The following is a 22,670-nucleotide window of genomic DNA, read 5'->3' on the forward strand; positions in this document are numbered from 1 at the left end:
GGGACCCTGGGACCGTCATATATGCGAGTCAGTTGCCAAGCGTCAACTGACTTTTGATCCCATGATCACGGGAATAGCTGCAATGGTGGTAAGTGTGAAAAAAAACGGTCGTAAGTCACTTTTTTCACTCTCGTAACTTCAAGCAGTCACTAAATGAACTGTTATAAATTGAGGACTACCTATATTCCTCTTGCTCATACCTAAATACTTAAATCTTTTGCTGTTGATTTTGATTTGATACAAAACAATAATAATACCCAAATCAGAATCACTTGTCCTGGATATCTGGAATTAAAATCCCGTTGATAATCCGTGTTGCTGGTTACTACGAGTGGCTCCCTTTTTGTCAATTGTTTTGTAATTATTTTATTTATTTATATGTCCTATTTGTCTACCACCAAATCCGTGCAGACACATGGCCGTTCAAAGGGCAGCGAACAAAGAAAATATCCAGAAGCAAAACTAAAATGCCCACAGATGAGTAACATTTAAAAAATAGGCCAGTTTAATGAATCCAATAACACAAAAAAATTCCACTAATTCTAATCCCTGGTAATATTTTTTTTTTAAAAAACACCACTAAATCAAATCATAACACAAACATGAAAGAACATAGGAAAAAAAGCAATTTAAAATAAGCCGAAAGTGAAATTAAGAAAAGAAGATGACATTATTTGTTAGAGTCAAGATATTATGAAAAGAAGGGAAAGAAAGGAAAAGGAAAAAAACAAGGCTCAAGATTGGGTTTTTTTTTTCTTTTTAATGCTTTACAGCGCTCGGGATTTGCGGCTGGACGTTCAGGATTAATGAATAAAAATACAGTACTCGACCGAATCAATTTTTACTCCCTTTTTTTCCCCATTTAACACAACATGAAATGTCCATTTTCATGACGATGTGCCTTAAGTGCTCGGTTCTTGCTGACCAAACACATCGCTCCTGTTATTCTCCTTGTCATATTCTCCGGGAGGGGAGAGAGAGGGATCACCTTGAGTAGCGGTGGGACTCAAACATTTTTGGTTACTGATTCTGTGGGCGTGGCAGGGGAAGGATACTGCAAAAATCCCCATTCCCTCCCTCCCCACCCTTCTAACCTGCTTTCCAGCTCCGTTCTCCTGGGCAGGGCAACTGTCATGCCCCTGTTGGAATCCAATTTGGAAGGGGGAGGCCGAGCAGCTGACAGGGAGCGGGAGTGTGGCTCCGTTGGCTGTGGAAGAAACTGGGGAAGGGCAAAGTCCGGCTGGGCAGAGCAGGGGAGAGGTAGAACAAGGGAGAGGGAATTCAGAGGAAGATCCAGGCCCACGCACCCCCTCTTCATCCTATGGCACGCAGAGAGGAACGGAGAAGGGAGCAACATGGGTTGTGTGGCTTACGGGGGGAGGCAAGGGCCCTGATTCCCTTCATTAGCTGCAGCTGGGAACACAGTGTATAAAAAAGGTAAGCTGCATACAGCAAGCTGTTGGGAGGAAATCGTGAATTTGTCTTGTATTGTGGCTTATCGGTGTTCCTGCCATCTTCCCAACTGTGTGTGTTTTGTCGTGCTTTCCAGTCTGAAAGTCCTTCTCCTGCCTTGTCACGTTAATTACTTCAGCTTGGTTTGTTTGTTTGTTTTAGTTACAGTTTGTGTGTGCCTTGTTTTGGACTGAATTTTCTCCAGTTAAAGGTTGATCCTGGGAGAGTTTTTCTCCAGCCGAAGGTCACTTGGACATTGGGGACAAAGTTGGAGATAATAAAGGGACTCTTCTTGCTTATTTGACTGTGTTGCCTTTGGGCCACACCCCAATAGATGGGATTGGCAGAAGTGGTATTTGCTGGTTCTCCAATCTACTCAAAATTTCCCGCTACCGGTTCTCCAGAACTGGTCAGAACTGTCTGAAGACCACCTTTGATCTTGAGGTCCCTCAATCCAGGAAACCCACCAGAAAAATGCTCCATAATTGACCTCTCGTTTCTTCTCCCTGCTCTAGGCTACCTCACGGTCAGTATCGAGCCTCTACCGCCTGTGGTGGTGGGCGACGCCGTCACCCTGAAATGTAACTTCAAGACCGACGGCAGAATGAGAGAAATCGTCTGGTATCGGGTGAGTCTGGTTTGTCTTTAGAGCAACCAAGATGATCAGGGGACTAGAGGCTAAAACATACAACCAGGGATGGGATTCAGCCAGTTCAGACAGTCCCCTAACAGCTATTTGGGTTGGACAATATATAAACCAGGATAAACATTTTAAAACTGTATCTTTAAGAAAATGCAAAGCTGTAGTTGGGTGTGGTTTCTCAAATGGCCATAAGATGGAGCCACTAACCTGGGTTGTCTTAGTCTTAGTCTCAGAAGAGAGTGTGAGTGAGTCTCTGTTTCCTTTTGTTGGAGAGTATTGCCGTTTCTTTCTTATTGACTGCTATTCTTGGATTTGGTGTAGGTCTGATACTGAACTGTTTTTGACACTGGACTTTGTTATTGGATTATCCCTGGACTGAAAACTGACTGATCTTACCTATGAATGACTTTGGACTGCTTGTCTGAACTTTGCTTAACGTTTCTGAAAGTAAAAACCTACATTTACTGTACAGTATACCTGTGTGCTGGGTGTGTATTATTCAAACACTTCTCTCACTACGTCTCCCTGTATGCGCTCATTTTCCTAACTGGGAATTACTTCAACCCAAACCGGTAGATCCGGCAATCGTTTGGCCCCACCAACCCACCCTTGCCCTAGTCTGTCCTTTATTTCCATATTTTGCAACTCAGCTGATTCACACGGCCTGATTGTGCCGCACCTCAGTTGTTTTACTCACCGGGGCTGTAGTAGAAAGTGAGTATTAGAGGTGAAAACGGGCAGTTTACAAATGCCGCATGCTCGTGCGAAGCATGCGTTTGGCATATGTGGACGCGAGGGGGAACTTCTAGAGGACGATCTATGTAAAAATGAATTTAAATTTCAGGACACGGTCATCCTTGGCTTGGCCATAATTGGAACCGGAACTTCCATCACTAAGCAACGCAGTTAAGTGGCTTGCAGCCGATTGCGCAACCGTTTTTGCTGCCGTCGCTAAGTGAATCGTCCAGTTGTTAAGCGAACCCAGCTTCCCCCCTTGACTTGTGCATGTTAGAAGCCGGCCAGAAAGGTCACAAATGGGGATCACGTGACCCCGAGATGCTGCAAGCTTCTGATTATTGGGACACTGCAAAAGTTAAGAGCCAGGGGCCGGTTGTAAGTCACTTCTTTTCAGTGCAGTCATAACTTTAACCAGTCATTAAATGAATGGTCGTAAGTCGAGGACTACCAAGCTTAAGTCATAATGGGAACCCAACAGAGTGGATTATAATTAGATGAACTTTGTGTAGTGCCTGACCTTGAATTATTGGTTTGGTTTTTCAGCGGGGTTTGTGGCCCAGCAGCCGTCAAATTTAACATGTTTTTAATCTTCACTCATCTTAAAAGGGAAACAAAAACATGTACAGGGGGAATAAATTGAGTCTTGTGCAGAAAGCATAAACCTTCTCTTTTTCTATGCATCCTTACTAGGAAGTGAGAATTAATAAACTCAATTATATTTGCACCCATAGGAAAATAACTGGGTAACTTTTCTACATTCTATTCTATTCTTATTCTTGTTCTGTTCTGTTCTATTCTATTCTATTCTATTCTATTCTATTCTATTCTATTCTATTCTATCCTATTCTAATTCTGTTATGTTCTATTCTATTCTATTCTATTCTATTCTATTCTATTCTATTCTATTCTATTCTATTCTATTCTATTCTATCCTATCCTATTCTTATTCTTGTTCTGTTCTGTTCTGTTCTATTCTATTCTATTCTATTCTATTCTATTCTATCCTATTCTATTCTATTCTATTCTATCCTATTCTAATTCTGTTATGTTCTATTCTATTATATTCTATTCTATTCTATTCTATTCTATTCTATTCTATTCTATTCTATTCTTATTCTATTCTATTCTATTCTATTCTATTCTATTCTATTCTATTCTATTCTATCCTATCCTATTCTTATTCTTGTTCTGTTCTGTTCTGTTCTGTTATATTCTTATTCTATTCTATTCTTATTCTATTCTATTCTATTCTATTCTATTCTATTCTATTCTATTCTTATTCTTATTCTATTCTACCCTACCCTACCCTATTGTATTATCCTATTCCATATCCTATTCTATTTTTCCTATCGCATCCCATTCCTTATCATGTCCTGTTCTGTTCTACGCTATGCTATGCTATACTATTCCATATCCTATCCCATCCCATCCTACTCCACTCTATACCCTACTCTACTCTAGTTCAGTCCAGTCCATATCCTGATCTGTCCCATTCCATATCCTATCCCATATCCCATCCATCCCACTTCACTCTACTCTACTCTAGTCCAGTCCAGTCCAGTCCATATCCTATCCCATCCCATCCTATATCATGTCCTGTTCTATCCTATCCTATCCTATCCTATCCTATTCCATTCCATTCCATATCCCACCCTACCCTATTATTTTCTGTCCTTTCCTGTTAGAATATTTGCCTCTTTTTAACAACCGGTGGAGCTATCCGGCTGACACACCCCAAAACACACACACGTAAATTGTCCTGTGTCTATTAGCAATCTGTGTCAACCCCATTTAGTTCGGGATCACCTGAGTGGAGTCAGAAACAGACTTATCTGCAAACCCATTAAATTTTCAGGTTCTGGACGGAATTGAAAACCTGTCTTGGATATTTGATTGCCACTCAGCCTTAACTCTTGCCCTCAGTGATTTCTTTGGCCAACCTTGGAAAAAAAATGAGAAAAAAAAAATTCTTGTTCTGTATCTTATCGTTTTGCCCCTAGCAATCTCTCTCTCTCTCTCTCTTTCTCTCTCTCTCTCTCTCTATATATATATATCTATTTAGAATTCAGTTGTATTCTTGCTGGCATTCTGTGCAAGGTCATTTCGTTAAAAAAATGGAAATATTTTCAAGATGCTTCGATTTGGAAATAACTCAATCCCACCCGCCATCAGATCAAAATGGCAAAATTGGAGCAATTGTACGAATTCAAAGGAGGGGTTTAGCTGATTTGTACGCCTTTAATGCTGGTGTGCAAAGGTTTGGACCAAATTAGGCGTTTATTCAGCATTTCTTTAATCTGCCCGTCGACAGAAGTGTTCTGGATAGATGATAAAGATATATATGGCAATAACAGCAGCAGGCTGCACCGTGGACTAGAATGAGAAAAAGGAACAGAGCATAAAAGCTACCGTGTCTTTGGAATAGACGAGGTTGAAATGCTCTCTGTTTAATTTCCCCAAACAAAAGCCCCTTTTCAGATGGAAAATAGACCCCACAAACTCGAGTGAGACATCGTTAATTTTAATAAAAGAGGATGGGTTACACAATGACGACTTCTATGAGGCTCAGAAAAAAAAAACCCTGGCCTTCTTCTCTAGACTCCTTTGGGGGACAGTGGAGGATGGCGTGTTGAACCCCCAAAAGTGACACAAACAAGCTGAGTCAGACCTCAAATGCTTTTGGGTCCTCGCTGGTCAACGCAGAGTGGAGAGTCAAGGTGGCATTCAAGGCTACAAAACCAGTTGTGGAAGAAAGAGAATTAAGTGGTCTGGGCAGTACCCCCCGAAGGGGAATGGAATGGAATGGAATGGTGGGGTGGGGTGGGGTAGGTAAGGTAGAGTGGAGTGGATTGGAATGGAATGGAAGGGTAGGGTAGAGTAGATTGGAAGGGTAGGGTAGATAGAGTGGAATGGAAGGGTAGGGTAGGGTAGAGTGGAATGGAAGGAGTAGGGTAGGGTGGAAGGGTAGGGTGGAGGTAAGGAAGGGTAAGGGTAGGGTAGGGTAATGGAGAGGAAGTAGGGAGTAGATAGAGTGGAATGGAAGGGTAGGGTAGGGTAGAATGGAAGGGTAGGGTAGGGTAGAGTGGAAAGGAAGGGTAGGGTAGATAGAGTGGAATGGAAGGTTAGGGTAGATAGAGTGGAATGGAAGGGTAGGGTAGATAGAGTGGAATGGAAGGGTAGAGGGTAGGATGAGGTAGGGTAGAAGAGTAGAGATAGGAATGGAAGGATAGGGTAGATAGAGTAGATTGTAGGATTGGAAGGATAGGGTAGATAGAGTGGAATGGAAGGGGTAGGGTAGAGTAGGATTGAATGGATTGGAATGGAAATGTAGGGTAGGGTAGAATAGAAATAAGAATAGAATAGAAATAAGAATAGAATAGAATAGAAATAAGAATAGAATAGAATAGAATAGAATAGAATAGAATAGAATAGAATAGAATAGAATAGAATAGAATAGAATAGAAATAGGAATAGAATAGAACAGAACAGAAGCTGGACATGACCTAAGAGGTCTTCTAGTCCAGCCCCCTGCTCAAGCAGGAGAACCTATATCATTTCAGACAAGGGACTGCCTAGCCTCTTCCTAAAAACCTCCAGTGATAAGAGAAGAACGAAGAAGACCTGAGCAGAGAGGATGCAAAATGTGCTTGGCATACAAACGGATGTCCTCTCTCTGTTTTCTGGCACTCTCTGCATGACTCAAGCGAGTTTGTGGTTGTGACGGGAAATACAAATCAAGGGCCTTCAGTGGGATGGAAAAACCATTGGAGGGAAGGAAGAGGTTTCTTGGGTGTTTTAAGGCGCGATGACACCCAAGAATCTTGGAGATGACGCCTGGGAGGTCCACCACCGCCTGGCATGATCCCAGAGTAAAAGACTAACAGAATTGGAAGGAACCTTGGAGGTCTTCTAGCTGGTCCAACCCCCTGCTTAGGCAGGAAACCCTATACCACGGGAGACAAAAGGTTGTCCATTGTCTTCTTCAAAACCTCTGGTATGGGGGCACCCAGAACTTCTGGAGGTAGGTTGTTCCTCAGTGCAACAGTGAAGTGAAACAAAGGTCTCTGTTGACCCAGGAGCCATGATGACGTCCATATTGACAGGCTGGGTGGGTTGTGAGCACCCCACATACTCCATAAAAGGCAGGAGAATCAAGTGTGACCACCAAGGTCCACAAAACTCCATCAATCTGGAGTCCCCCCTCATTGTGAAGATCTACTTCGATCACGTCTACATACAGATACAGATCATCAGAGTTGGAAGGGACCTTGTAGGTCATCTAGTCCAACCCCCCCACCCAAGCGGGAGACCCTACACCATTTCTGACAAAGGGCAGTCCAATCTCTTCTTGAAAGTCTCAAGTGATGGCGCTCCCACAACTTCCAAAGGCAACTTCTGTTCCATTGCTTGATGGTTCTCATTGTCAGAAAATTTCTTCTTATTTCCAGGTTGAATCTCTCCTTGTTCTGTTTCCATCCATTATTATTCCTTGTCTGGCCTACAGGAGCTTTCAAAAATAGCTTGACCCCTTCCTCCTTCTAGAAAAGGCCACCTCAGAAGAGTGGACTCCAAGACCAACCTGTAATGTAGATGGTCAGCAGGACATCAGACAGACCCAGAATTCAAAGATGTGAGGCCATTCCTTAAACAGCAAGCAAATAATGGTGGCCATTTTTATCTCTCAAAGACTCAAGATTGGGTGCCAATCACATTTGATGGAACAAGAAATGCGTCGGAAGCTTAGTGTCTTTTTCCTCAACCTTATTTTCTGGCCCTAAGAAACTAATGTTGGTTTGACCTTTTGGGGTTGCCAGATTTGGTTCCAAAATATTTCTGTATTGGTAGAAGACCCCAACTCTTGTTTGCCAGGAGAACAAAATATTAAGTGTTGCTCAGTGGTGAGATTCAATTTTTTTACTACCGGTTCCGTGGGCATGGCTTGGGGACGTGGCAGGGGAAGATTACAGCAAAATCCCCCTTCCCTTCCCCACCCCACTAACCTGCTTTCCAGCTCCGTTCTCCTGTGCGGGGCGACAAAAGGAGACCCAGCCAATCAGAATAGATGGGGCGGGGCCAGTCAGAGGTGGAATTTCAAACTACTCAAAATTTCCACTACCGGTTCTCCAGAACTGGTCAGAACCTGCTGAAGACCACCTTTGGCGTTGCTCCATTGGAGGTTCAGAAGAAGAAATTGGACGGACCATTTGTCTGAAAGAGTATAGAGGGGTTGACTAGAAGACCTCCAAGGTCCCTTCCAGTTCTGTCCTTCATTGAAAGGCACCAGTTAAGAGATGTTGGGTGCAATGCATCAGAAATATTGTAGGAAGCCTTTGATCCATAAAACTGGCCCATTCTAATCGAGTTTAAAGTTATTTTTTAAAGCCAACTTTGGAAGGAACTGTCGGGTGCACCGGGCAGCTCTATAAATTTGTTTTAATAAATAAATCAAACTCTCTTGTCTATACGGTCCGTGCAGTAGCTCGGATTTACATCCGTGCCCTTTGCAAAAGATGGAAGTGTTGGTGGAGAACATGTAACATAAGAGTCCTAACCGTCACCTCATTAAAAGCGAAAGCAAAAAAAAAAACACTTAAAATTAAAATACCGCAAGCCCTGTTTGCAGAACTGTGAATTGATGGTGATAATTAAGCGCTGCGGTGTTTAATAGATTATCTGGATCGGTTAATTGATTGGACAACTCTTTCAAGAGATGAAAAAAGGGGTCAGGTCATTTTTATTTTTTTGCAGAAATTATGCATTGTTTTTCATATTCGTTTTGCAAATCTTAAACTTCCTTAGAAGAGCTGCGCGCGCGTGTGTGTGTGTGTTTGTGTGTGAGTGAGAGAGAGATGTGTTCCTCTTTCCTTCTCTTATTTCTTAATCAATTCTATGCAAATTTAAACAAGAATTTAATTAAGATCACATTTAAACTTCCCATTGCTAATGGTAATAATAGAGACCTGTTGAAACTGAGAATTTTGTTGCTGGGTGAATAAATTGTCACTTTATGTGTGAGGGATAAAAAAAAAAGATTTTTTTTTTTTAAAATTCTTCTCTCCTATATAGTTGTGTGGATACTGTGGGATATTCAGGGTCGGAGAATTTTCTGAAAGCCTTTTGCAATCTTCTTCTTACTGTTGTGTTTGTGTGAGTGTCGTTTTGGCCACCTTAGATGCCACAGTTGCCATCCTTGAGTAAGGATGCAAATTATTAATTGGCGCGTATGTTCCCAAATTTTGCTAATTTGCACGATTCTACTCCTGGTGGTCTCCCATCCCATAGAATTCAGGCCATCCACCGCATCCTTTCTCTTGTGCTTCAAGGTTCCCAGATATGATTGTGCCCCAAACCTCCCCCAATATGCATATCCATCCTTTTCCTCCACTCTGTTGCTGTTCGCGGTAATACTGGATTAGCCTGCTTTTCCCTGGAGGGGAAAAAGGTACTTTCTGCTTTGCATAATCCTTTTCCGGTTTGGAAAAGCATTGCCGTCCGGCAGTAAGATGGGTGTGTGTGTGTGTGTGTGTTTGCACACCTGTGATGAGGGTGCAGGGGACACATCACCTCTCCACGCTGAGTGGTGAAAAAAGGAGAGGTAGATGAGAAGCAATGGTTTTCTATTTTTAATCTGGAAACAGAGAGAGAGAGAGAGAGAGAGAGAGAGAAAGGAAGGAAGGAAGGAAGGAAGGAAGGAAGGAAGGAAGGAAGGAAGGAAGGAAGAAGGAAGGAAGAAAGAAAGAAAGAAAGAAAGAAAGAAAGAAAGAAAGAAAGAAAGAAAGAAAGAAAGAAAGGGTGCAGGGAAAGAAAGATAGAGAGAAGGAAGGAAAGAAAAGAAAGAAAAAGAAAGAGAAAAGGAAGGAAGGGAAAGAAAAAAGGAAGGAAGGAAGGAAGGAAGGAAGGAAGAAAGAAGAAAGAAAGAAAGAAAGAAAGAAAGAAAGAAAGAAAGAAAGAAAGAAAGAAAGAAAGAAGAAAAAGAAAGAAAACAAAAGAAAGAAAGAGAAAAGGAAGGAAGGAAAGAAAAAGGAAGGAAGGAAGGAAGGAAAGAAGGAAGGAAGAAAGAAAGAAAGAAAGAAAGAAAGAAAGAAAGAAAGAAAGAAAGAAAGAAAGAAAGAAAGAGTGGGGGAGGGAAAGAAAGATAGAGAGAAGGAAGGAAAGAAAAGAAAGAAAAAGAAAACAAAAGAAAGAAAGAGAAAAGGAAGGAGGGGAAAGAGAAAAGGGAAGGAAGGAAGAGAAGGAAAGAAAGGAAGAAAGAGGGGGAGGGTAAGAAAGAGAGAGAGAAAACCAAGGAAAGAAAGAAAAAAGAAAGAAAAGGGAAGAAAGAGAAGGAAAGAAAAAGAATGAAAGAAAGAGAGAAAGAGAGAGGGGAAAGGAAGGAAGAAAAAGAAAGAAAAGAGGGAGAAAGAAGGGAGAAGGGAGAAAGGAAGGGAGAAAGAAAGAGAAGGAATCAAAGGAAAGAAAGAAAAAGAAAAGGACTACTCTTTCTAACAAATACAATAGGCATCTTTGCCGCCTTTTCACCCTCTCCTTGTTGTTAGGGCGGCCTCTTTCCCCGCGAGCCTGTTGGCCAGCAGAGCTGAGAACAGGCCGATTGTGAGGATCCGAACTTTCTTTGCTGCCCGGTTGGGGCCCAGTGTTCCCACCAAGGGCAAATGTCAGAATGAAAGGGAGGAACCGCTTGAACCTGGGCCAAGCAGGCAGATGGCGAGTGCTGGGCTGTGTTTGGCCACAGGTGGGAAAGGGCATCGTTGAACATTTGAGCCAGGCTGGGTGAATATTTTGTTTAGGAGAATACTCCACACAGTTCTTCTGCCTGCAGGGAGTAGCTTTTCTTCCTTCCTTCCTTCCTTCCTTCCTTCCTTCCTTCCTTCCATCTTTTCTTCCTTCCTTCCTTCTTCCATCCATCCATCCATCCATCCATCACATCTTTCCTTCTTCCATTTATCCATCACATCTCCCTCCCCTCCCTTCCTTCATCCATCACATCTTCCCCTCCCTCCCTCAGTTCCTTCCTTCCTTCCCTCCTTCCCATCTCCTTCCTTCCTTCCTTCCTTTTCCCTTCCTTCCTTCCTTCCTTCCATTCATCTTCCTCTTCCTTCCTTCCCTCCCCCTCCTTCATCTTCTTCCTCTCCTTTCCTTCCTTCCCCCTCTTTCCATGTCTTCCTTCCTTCCTTCCTTCTTCCTTCCTTCCTTCCCTTCCATCCATCCAACCATCCATCACATCTTTCATGTCTTTCCTTCCTTCCTCCATCCTTCCTTCCTTCCTCCATCCTTCCTTCCTTCCTTCCTTCCTTCCTTCCTTCCTTCCTTCCTTCCTCCTTCCTTCCTCTCCTTCCCTCCCTCTTTCCATGTCTTTTCCTTCCTTCCTTCTTCCATCCTTCCTTCCATCCATCCATCCATCCATCCATCACATCTTCCTCCTTCCCTCCCTCCGTTCCTCCCTCCCTCCCTCCCTTCTTCCATCCACCCATCACTTCCTCCTCCCTCAGTTCCTTCCTTCCTTCCTTCCGATTTGTAATTTCCGCGGGTCCGATGGCTTCGTGCATCTTGATGGTGTTGAGTTCTCACTGTTCATTGTATTTCTTCTTTTCATTCCCTGGCTCCGTTACATGAACTCTGTGCTATCGTAGACCTGTTCCAATCTCTCAGCAAGAAAAGCATTAAATGAAAGAAAATGCCATTTCAGGAAGCATTATTTCAACTCTCTTGGTGTTAGCGTGTTTCATTACATGGTGGCTATTTGTTTTCGCCCTTGGTACACAACCCTGCAACCCAGGACAAAGTGAAATATTTAAAATAGTGGTGTGATCCTCTCTGCATTTAGTGAGAATTCCCTCCCCCCAGCCTTTTTTCTCTCCTGCTACTTCTAAGTTGATTCTCCTGGTTCACCAAGGAAATATAATACATTTTTTCCCCTTAAGAGATAAAATCCTTTGTAGTTGGAACAGCACAATTTCATTTTCAAGTCTCACTGCTGTTCTGCAGTTTGCAGAAATATCTCTTCATTCCCAGGAGAAGGAAGTCTATCAGGTTGTTTTTTTTGTTTTGGCGCAGTCCCATTTAACAATTTTCTCACCTCTTGCGCAACAGAGATAGTTGACTGTGTCTCAATGAGAGCATCGTGATAGGGGCAACCATGAATCGGCAAACAGAGTTTTTGGTAGATGGCTTACGCTCCACCCGGCAGTTCGTTCCAAGGGAATTTGGAAGAACATGCTCAAAAGTTCAGTCAGGTCTCTTCCTCCAGAGTGAAAAGAGGAGAGGAGGAGAGAAGAGAGGAGGAGAAGGGGAGGGAGAAAAGAGAAGAGAGAAGAGAAGGAGGAAAGAAGGAGGAAAGAAGGAGAATGGGAGGGAGAGGAGAATGATAGAATGGAAGGTAGGGAAGAGAAGAAAAGAGAGAAGGAGAATGGGAGGGAGAAGAGAAGAAGAGAATGGAAGGAAGAGAAGAGAAGAGAGGAGAAGAGAAGAAGAAGAAAAGAGAGAAGGAGAATGGGAGGGAGAGAAGAGGGAGAAGGAGAATGGGAGGAGAAAAAAAGAAAGAAAAAGGGAGGAGGAGAGATAAGAAAAGGAAAATGGGAGAAGGAGAAGAGGAGGAGGAAAGAAGGAGAAAAGAAGGAGAATGAGAGGGAGAGGAGAAGAAGAGAATGGAAGGTAGGGAAGAGAAGAAAAGAAGAGGAGAATGGGTGGAGAAAAGAAAATGGGAGAGGGAGAGAGAAGAGAAGAAGAATGGGAGGGAGAAGAGAAGAAGAATGGGAGAAGGAGAGAGAAGAGAAGAAAAGAGAGAAGGAGAGGGAGAAGAAAAGAAAAAATGGGAGAGGGAGAGAGAAGAGAAGGAGAATGGGAGGGAGAAGAGAAGAAGAGAATGGAAGGAACAGAAGGGAAGACAGGAGAAGAAGAAGAAAAGAGAGAAGGAGAATGGGAAAGGGAGAAGAGAAGGAAAATGGGAGGAGAAAAAAAGAAAGAAAAAGGGAGGAGGAGAGATAAGAAAAGGAAAATGGGAGGAGAAGAGGAGGAGAATGGGAGTGGGAGAAGAGAAGAGAGAAAAGGAGAATGGGAGAAGAGAAGAGAAGGAGAATGGGAGGGAGAGAAGAGGGAGAAGAAGAATGGGAGGAGAAAAAGAGAAAAAGGGAGGAGGAGAGATAAGAAAAGGAAAATGGGAGGAGAAGAGGAGGAGAATGGGAGTGGGAGAAGAGAAGAGAGAAAAGGAGAATGGGAGAAGAGAAGAGAAGGAGAATGGGAGGGAGAGAAGAGGGAGAAGAAGAATGGGAGGAGAAAAAAGAGAAAAAGGGAGGAGGAGAGATAAGAAAAGGAAAATGGGAGAAGGAGAAGAGGAGGAGAAGAGGAGGGGGAGAAAAGAAGAGGGAGAAGGAGAAGAGAAGGAGAATGGGAGCGGGAGAGAGACGTACTTCGTGTATCCCTTCTGCATGCACCATGGAACCTTTCAATGGGATGTTGCGTGGTTGGGTTCAAAGAAGGTCTTTAGGCTGTGCTTCAAACCGTCAAACTTCCCTACCTTTGATTCCAAATTCCCTGAGCTTCAACACTGTTGAGGGTGAAGCTCTCTTGGACCCCATCTTCCTACGAGGACATTTGTGATCTGTACATAGTGTACATACCACTCACTGCCCCATAAAAGCCGTCATTGGAATTGATTCAGATCGATGCAATGAAATCTGGTGGTGGAGAAGAACAAAGGATGTCTTAAGAGGAAGGAGTTTTACACACCACAGAGGGGACCATCGGAGCACGGGGCAGTCCATCTCTTGGGCTCAAGAGAACAGAAGAGAATAGAATCCTTTATTGGCCAAGTGTGATTGGACATACCAGGAATTGGTCTTGGTGCAAATGCTCTCAGTGTCCATAAGAGAAAAGAGACATTCATCAAGAGTCAAGAATCATCAGGTCCAACACTTAATGATAGTCATAGGGTACAATAAGTGATCAAATCATACTAGGAAACAGTCAATATAAATCACAAGGATACAAGAGGAAGCTGAGGGCATCTTCTCCGTTGCAACCACGTCCTACGGAGTCTCCGTTCTTGCTTCCAATGTCAGCGATGTGGGCTTCTTAAATGATCGATCACCAGAACTGCAGATTCGGAGGCATCCTGCCAAAACGTTCAATCTTCTCTGCGACAGGACTGACTTTGCCACGCCTCCCCAATTGGTTTTAGATCTCCACGAGGGGCACGGTAATTGTGCCAGTGACACCATCTCCATGCTGGCACCAAGGTCACTGTATACTTACTGCCCTTTGGGGAGCCCGGAAAAAAAAACCTAGGATGGATGCCAGCCTATTGGCATGAGCTTCTGTAAACTCCTGGCACCAGGGGAAGGGTCTTGGCCAAGGACGAGTGGCAGCAGGCAGGGTCTTACGGCTCTCTTGCTTTCTGAAACTCCACGGCACGATGCCAACCGTAGCTCGTCTGCTGATTTCAAACATCGTTCGCTGGTCTTGCTTTAACCTCATGGACGTTTTGTGTGAAAGATGGTTAAACTTAAAGGCTTTAAAAAAAAACAAAAACCAAAACAAGAAACCCTGACTTTTGGCATATTGACGTTCCCTATTAAAATAATCCAGCCATCGTATTAAAAGCCGGGCAAAAACTCAATTTGGAGAAGGGATTCAGAGGCGGGTTTAATTGAATCTTCAGATTTAATCAACTTTACAAATCGAATGGGATGCGAACGGATACCCCTAAATCAATTTGGAGCGCAGGAATGCTTCAGAATCACGTAGGATTGATTTTTTCCCTAATTGATTCAAATTGTCGAATCGGAGCGATTTTCCAAATTAAATCCATGATGCAAATAAGATTTGACCCAACGAGCCTCGGAGGGAGATGGCATTCGGATCCCTCAAACCTGGAGCAAAATGCCAAACCCGTGGTGGACTTTAGAAGAATTTCTTTAGCTCGGTCCATGCCCATCATGGCATCTTTTTTCCCCCCACCAGCTTCTAAAAAAAAAAAACTAGCGATATTAGCGTGTGCTTTTTTTGCAATCCGGCTGAGATTGGCTGAAAGACTCATCTGTGACTCAAAAAAATAAAAAATAAAAAAAGTTTTGTACATTTTCCCGGCTAAAACCGAGCTTTTCAGCTGAGCCTTTCTCAATATGATGCAGGGGAAAAAGAGTTCTGGGCTAGCTCACAGATTCGTCTCGCCTTCCAAAGGGGTTATCCATATTTATGGATGGATGTTTTATTTATTAAATGAACAGACATAGCTAGCTGTCCATCTACCAGAAGGCGCTTGGAGCGGCAAACAAACGAAAGCACAACGCAACGAAAACACCACTTTTCAACAATTAAACAAAGGTTGAAGCTCGGGTGAAATTTTGAATTTCTTTTTTCACCAGCCACCCCGGTTGTCAGCTGCATCGAGGTTCCTGTCCTCAGGATTCGAGATGTGGAGGGAGCTGACTTGCCTGCTTTTCTGAAGGTCAAGAGAATCCGAGCCCTCCAAATTGGGGTGAGGCTATTCTTAAAACAGGTGCCAAGACTGAGAAGGTTGTTTTTTTTTCGAAGGATCACCAGAGAGGACCCCATGCCAAATGCAGAAAGACCAATTTTTGAATACAGCTCGTCCACCTGGAACCCGCACTGTATATCGGACATTAACACCATTGGGCGGGTTCAGAAATATTTCTTGAGAAGAGTTCTTCACTCCTCCACTCCCAATAGAATTCAACTATGCCTCCAGGCTCAAAATTCTGGGCTTGGACAATCTGGAACTGCGCCGCCTGTGATCCGATCTAAGCGTACTGCACAAAATTGTCTGCTACGACGTCTTGCCTGTCAACGACTATTTCAGCTTCAACCACGGGCAAACAACCGATACAAACTCAAGGGAAACTGCTCCAAACTCGATTGCAGAAAATACGACTTCAGCAACAGAGTGGTCAACTCCTGGAACGCTCTACCTGACTCCTTGGTTAAAGCCTCAACCCCTCACAGCCTCAACCTCAAACTATCTGCTGTGGACCTCACCGCATTCCTAAAAGGTCCTTAAAGGGGGTGTGTATAAGGGCACCAGCGTGCCTACTGTCCCTGGTCTTACTGTCTCCATTTATCTGTTTTTACTTCCTTTGTTCATGTTTATGTCCATATCTGTACTTGTTGTCTTGTACATGTTTGGCAAATTTAAAAAAAAATAAATAAAGATGAGAAGGAACCATGGGAAAAGATCCTGCAAACGCAGGGAGTTGTTGACTTACAACAGTTCACTTGGTGATGGTTCAAGTTACGATGACTCTGGGAAAAATGACCACTTCCAAAACATCTCTTTTAAAATCAACCGGACAATGAGACACAAACAATGGGAAGGGACTAAGGGAACGAAGTTAACGGGGGGAAATTTGGCGTGCGAACCCTTCGTTTTGCCTTTGCACTACTGCAATTCACTTGACTTCCAGTACACTAGAAGTGAAACAAGTAAAGAAAGCAAGCTTTTACACCAAGGTGCAAGTGCAGATTAGGCACAATCTAGCTCAAAAACAGTAACTGTGAGAGTCCTAGCAGACGATCCCTTAAATATGAGCCAGCCGTGTGCAGCCGCCGCCAAAAATGCTAATACAATCCTTGGACGCATAAACAGAGGCATAGAATCAAAAATCACACGAAGTATTAGTACCGCTTTATAAATCCTTAGTATAGGCCACACCTGGAACACTGCATCCAGTTTTGGTCACCACTTTACAAAAAAAAGATGTTGAGACTTTTGGGAAAAGTGCAAAGAAGAGCAACTAAGATGATGAAAAACGTGGAGATAAAAACATACGAAGAATGGCTGCAGGATTTGGCTTTGCCTAATTTAGAGAACAGGAGGATTAGGAGTGACATGATAGCAATCTTACAATATTTGAAGGGCACTGTACCTACATAGCCAAAAAAGCATTAAGAGTTGTTAACCTAATCCCACGTAGCTTTTTCTCCGGTAATACCGCACTGCTAATTAGAGCATACAAAACATTTGCTAGACCAATACTTGAATACAGCTCATCAGTCTGGAACCTGCACTACCTATTGGATATTAATACTATCGAGAAAGTCCAGAAATATTTCACGAGAAGAGTTCTCCACTCCTCTACTGGTAGCAGAATACCTTATGCCACCAGACTTGAAATTTTGGACCTAGACACCTTAGAACTATGCCGCCTTAGGTCTGACATAAGTGTAGTATATAAAATTATCTGCTACAATGTCCTACCCATTAATGCAGAGGTGGGCAACTATGGCCCCTTGATGACTTGTGAACTTCAACTCCCCAAATTCCTGAGCTAGCATGGCTTGCTCAGGAATTCTGGGACTTGAAGTCCATAATTCATAAAAGGGCCATAGTTGCCCACCCCTTCATTAATGACTACTTCAGCTTCAACCTCAACAGTACACGAGCACACAATAGATGCAAACTCAAAGTAAACCACACCAAACTCGACTGCAGAGAAATACGACTTCAGCAACAGAGTGGTCAATGTCTGGAATCCTCTACCTGACTCTGTGGTTTCTTCCCCAAACCCCAAAAACTTTAACCTTAGACTGTCTACTATGGACCTCACCCCTTTCCTAAGAGCTCTGTAGGGGGCGTGCATAAGCGCACCAATGTGCCTTACCGTCCCTGTCCTAATGTCCCCTTTTATTCGTACCCATTTCATGTACTCATAATCATGTTTATACTTATACCTGTTATCTAATACTTGCTTGACAAATAAAATAAATAAAATAAAAATTAACTTATTTTCCAAAGCACCTGAAGGCAAGGCAAGACTTAACGGTTGGAAACTAACCAAGGAGAGATTCAACCTGGAATTAAGGAGAAACTTCCTAACATTGTGGTCAATCAATCGGTGGAACAGAAGTTGCCTTTGGAAGTTGTGGGAGCTTCATCCCTGGAAGCTTTCAAGAAGAGACTGGACAGCCATTTGTCCAAAATAGTATAGGGTCCCCTTCCAGCTCTATCCAGATTGAAACTATATCTTTCTCAACCAGTGGAGTTCAGGATCATTTTTAGTGAAAAGATCAAGCGGAGGCAGGTCTGACGTCTGTGTTTTTTTTTAGAGTTTGGGCTTTGGGTTACACAGGAAAAAAAAAACGGTTTTGCTTCCTTGGTGACGTTTCAGGTACGTGTTTTGTTTGCATATCACGCTTCGGGTGATGGGGTCTTGGCTGCGAGCTGAGATTTAACAGCATGCAACTCCAAACAAAGAGCTTAGTTGGATTCAGAGGGCAAGCAAGATCCAGAAGGTGGCCTGAGATGGCCCCACAACTACCGGCCCGGTTTCCTGAACTGCGGAGAAGAAAGAAGAAATTAATTGCAAAATGGGCAGGCTTTGAAGCCGTGGGCGGTTGGCTCACGAAGGCTGTTGGCGTTGCGCAACCAAGGCGGTGAGGACAGCGAGGGCAGTTCTGCAGATTTCCCAGCCATGGAAAATCTCAGCCAGCTCTTTGGCTGAGATATTGTGACAGAAGGTGTGGGTTGTGTTTATAAGCCTCCTGGGATCCCCTTTTAAGGGTCTTTTTTGTGTTTTTTTTTTGGCAAAGAAACAGGATTAGATAAGGAGAGGACTTGTGTATCGTATGTCCTTGCAATGGCAGAGATAGACCAGAATGGTTAATGTTCAGTGGACTGGAATGTCAGCCGGGCATGTCAGCTTCCTGTAGGATTGAGAGTCGGATCCAGAAATAGAATAGAATAGAACAGAACAGAACAGAACAGAATAGAATAGAATTCTTTTATTGGCCAAGTGCGATTGGACACACAAGGAATTTGTCTTGGTGCAAATGCTCTCAGTAGACATAAAATTCATCAAGAGTCAAGAATCATGAGGTCCAACACTTAATGATAGTCATAGGGTACAATATAAGCAATCAAATCATGCTAGGAAACAGTCCATATACAAGGATACAAGCAACAAAGTTACAGTCTTTGGAATAGAATAGAATAGAATAGAATGGAATGGAATGGAATGGAATGGAATGGAAGGAAGGGAAGGGAAGGGAAGGGAGGAAGGAGAGGAGAGGAGAGGAGAGAGAGGAGAGGAGAAGAGAAGAGAAGAGAAGAGAAGAGAAGAGAAGAGAAGAGAAGAGAAGAGAAGAGAAGAGAAGAGAAGAGAAGAGAAGAGAAATAGAATTCTTTTATTGGCCATGTGCAATTGGACACACAAGGAATTTGTCTTGGTGCAAATGCTCTCAGTGTCCATAAAAGAAAAGAGACATCCGTCAAGAGTCTAGAATCATGAGATGCAACACTTAATGATAGTCATAGGGAACAGTAAGCAATCAAGTCATACTAGGAAACAGTCCATATATATTGTAAGTATACAAGCGACAAAGTTACAGTCATACAGTCACAAGTGGGAGGAGATGGGTGATAGGAACGATGAGAAGATTAATAGTGATAATAATTCAGACTTTGTATATAGTTGGACAGTGTTGAGGGAATTATTTGTTTAGCAGAGTGATGGCGTTTGGGAAAAAAACATCCTTGTGTCCAGTTGTTCTGATGTGCATTGCTCTATAGCGTCGTTTTGAGGGAAGGAGTTGAAACAGTTTATGTCCAGGATTTGAGGGGTCTCTAGATATTTTCACAGCCCTCTGTTTGACTCGTGCAGTGTACAGGTCCTCCATGGATGGCAGGTTGGTAGCCGTTGTTTTTGTCTGCAGTCTTAATTATCCTCTGAAGAACGTAAAAGGATACCGTTGGAAGGGACCTTGTAGGTCTTCTAGTCCAACCCTTTGCTTGAGCAGGAGACTGTACACCATTTGAGACGAATAATTGGCGGGTCTCTTCTTGAAAGCCTCCACTGATGAAACACCCACCCACTTCTGAAGGCAAGTTCTTCCATGGGTTGATTGCTCTCACCATTAGGCAATTTCCTCTTAGTTCTTGCTTGCTTCTCTCCTTGATTAGTTTCCACCCATCGCTTCTCATCTTGCCTTTGGGTGCTTTGGAAAGTAGGTCGACCCCACCCCCCTCATCTTTGTGGCAGCCCCTCAAATACTGAAACACCCCTAATCGTGACTCCCCTATTTCTTCTTTTGATTAGACTAGACACCCCCATTTCCTGTCACAATTCTTCATCCGTTTTAGCCTCCAGCCCTTCAATCATTGTTTTTCTTCTGTTAACGATGTCCATTAAAGTTGGAGACCCAAATTGGATCGGGTTTGATTTGGAAGGAACTATATCAAATATCAGCAAAGGCTTAGACTGTATTCCTCCCCACCCCCACGCCCCAAATAATCCTGCATTGGCCACCTTGGGATAAAACTCGCTGTCTTGTGCAGCTGTTCAGTCCCCTCCCACACAATTTCCAAATTAAACTTGGCATTTCGGATTCCCTGCAGAGTCTTGCTTTATACAAACCAAGAATGACAGATCTTCCACGGTTGGAGTCTGAATGGGAGAGAATGAAATAAAGAATTCTAGGGGATGCGACTTACGGATTCCCCCCGCAGACCAGGCGACCCTCGTTTTCAACTTATTCTCCAAAGCCCCAGAGGGCAGGACAAGAAACAACGGAGGGAAACTAACCGAGAAGAGAAGCAACCTGGAATTAAGAAGAAAACTTCCTAACAGGGAGGACAGTTAACCAGTGGAACAGCTGGCTACCAGAAGTGGTGGGTGCTCCAACAATGGAGGTTTTCAAGAAGAGACTGGACAGCCACTTATCTGAAATGCTCTATCTCAGAGGGTCTTCAAATTTAACAGCTTTGAGACGGGTGGATTTCAACTCCCAGAATTCCTCCTCCTCCAGTCAAGTTAGCTCAGGAATTCTGGGAGTTGAAGTCCACAAGTCTTAAAACTTGCCATGTTTGAAGACCCTTGGACTAGGGCTTCCTGCTTGAGCAGGGGGTTGGAATGGATGACCTCCAAGGTTCCTTCCAGCTCTATTTTGATCGATTGAAGCTTGCCTTTTTGTTCATGATAAAATGAAGCAGTGGTATTGTTAAGATCTCAGCTATTTATTTATAACTTGAAGATGTGTGGACTTCAGTTCCCAGAATTCTTCAGCCAGCCATGGGTATTGAAGCCCATATCACACAATGCCGGTCGAATCCAGATCCAAAGCGCCACAAGGCAGGAGAAGAAGCAACGGGTGGAAACTAATCAAGGAGAGAAGCAACTTAGAACTAAGGAGGAATTTCCTGACAGTCGGAACAATTAATCAGTGGAACAACTTGACTCCAGAAGTTGCAAATACTCCAACACTGGAAGTATTTAAGAAGAGATTGGATAACCATTTGTCTAAAGTAGTGTAGGGTTTCCTGCCTAAGCAGAGGGTTGGACTAGAAGACCTCCCAGGTACCTTCCAACTCTGCTATGCTATGCTATGCTATGCTATGCTATGCTATGCTATGCTATGCTATGCTATGCTATGCTATGCTATGCTATGCTATGCTATGCTATCCTGCCCTGCCCTACCCTACCTACCCTACTCTACTCTACTCTACACTACGCAGTCACTTGTCCAGAATGGTGTAGGGTTTCCTGCTTGAGCAGGGGGTTGGACTAGATGATCTCAAAGATCCCATCCATCTCTGTTATTCTGTTAGATCTAGATGGTTTTTCCAAGATGAAGGCAAACTTTGACATTGTGGGGGGGCAATTTTCTATCCGATGCTAAGATCTACAAAAAGCCAAATAAGGGATTAAGATTTTTGTTTTTAATGTGAAAAACTGAATAAAGTCTGTTAAAAAAAAAAAAAAAAGATTTAGCTCTCCCTTCTTCTGCCCTTTTTACCAATCTTGAGCATGGGGTTGGAATAGAAGACCTCCTAGGTCCCTTCGAGCCCAGTAACAATTCTCTCCTCCTTCTGTCCTGTCTAGCATTCTGCTCCCATGGATGATCCAGTTGGATAACTGCCTATTATTATTATTATTATTATTATTATTATTATTATTATTATTATTATTATTTTATCAGTCTCTGTCTCTAAAACCCTTCCCCAGGGCTCCTCTAGCACACCTGAATTAATTTTGGCCTTTCTTGGATCAGGTTCTCCAGGTCTGGCAACCTGAATCGTGTCTTTTGCTGCTTGGGGTGAGCCTTAGCGTCCTTCTCGTCCGTCGAACAAGCCAAGTCATCCTTCTAACCGTACGGAATCCGCCTTTGACGGTGGGCCCCTGGTAGGAGTCACACCTGGAAGTGGGGAAGGAGAGACCAGGACTATGTCTGGGTTGGGATATTTATGTAAAACAGGGTGCCAGAGATCTCGTCAGCTAATTAGCCGCCGTCCCTGACGGCAAGGATGTTCTTTCTTGTCAACCTCTCTTCACCGCCTGCGAAGGAAACAGCTTTGCTCCGAGGAGCGGAAAACATCAGGCGAAATGCGCAGGGTTGATGAATTACACATGCTGCCTCACTCTTGGAGATGTCCTGATCGAGTCTGACAAGCTGGAATCCCTGCAGGGCACCAGGCTGCTATCGCCCATTAAGAAAATGAGACATTTAAAACCCTGCTTGGAGACTTCCAGGGATGTCCGGAAGCTACGGAGAAGGAGAAAGGGATAGGTCCTGCTGAGATTGAATCGCGGTGGTCCACTTGGGTTGGAGGTACAATCAAGTCAGAACAGAGCTGGAAGGGAGTTTGGAGGTCTTCTAGTCCAGCCCCCTGCTCAAACAGGAGACCCTATACCACTTTGGACAAGTGACTGTCCAGACTCTTCTTAAAAACGTCCAGTGATGAAGCACCCAAAAACGTCCGCAGGCGTTCCATCAATTAATGGCTCTGTGATGACATTAGTTCTAAGTTGGTTCTCTCCTTGGTTAGTTTCCATCCATTGCTCCTTGTCCTGCCTTCTCAGGTGCTTTGGAGAATAGCTTGACTCCCTCTTTT

The 22,670-nt window shown here is 43.5% G+C and overlaps 1 protein-coding gene across 3 annotated transcripts in view; it reads left to right on the forward strand.

Annotated features, from left to right (window-relative positions):
• The window catches only part of IGSF21 (immunoglobin superfamily member 21), a 151,083-nt gene that overhangs the window by 55,341 nt on the left and 73,072 nt on the right, over positions 1-22,670 (forward strand). For all 3 annotated transcript variants that reach the window (XR_015739806.1, XM_087914810.1, XM_087914809.1), the window contains exon 2: positions 1,968-2,080. Coding sequence is in view for 2 of the 3 variants with exons in the window: in XM_087914810.1 (XP_087770936.1) it covers positions 1,968-2,080 (113 nt within the window). In the remaining variant the exon portion in view is untranslated. The remainder of the gene's footprint in view (positions 1-1,967; positions 2,081-22,670) is intronic.

The sequence above is a fragment of the Pseudonaja textilis genome, chromosome 18 (assembly GCF_049901715.1).
Source record: "Pseudonaja textilis isolate UNSWEBS1 chromosome 18, rPseTex1.2, whole genome shotgun sequence".
Taxonomy (NCBI): Eukaryota; Metazoa; Chordata; class Lepidosauria; order Squamata; family Elapidae; genus Pseudonaja; species Pseudonaja textilis.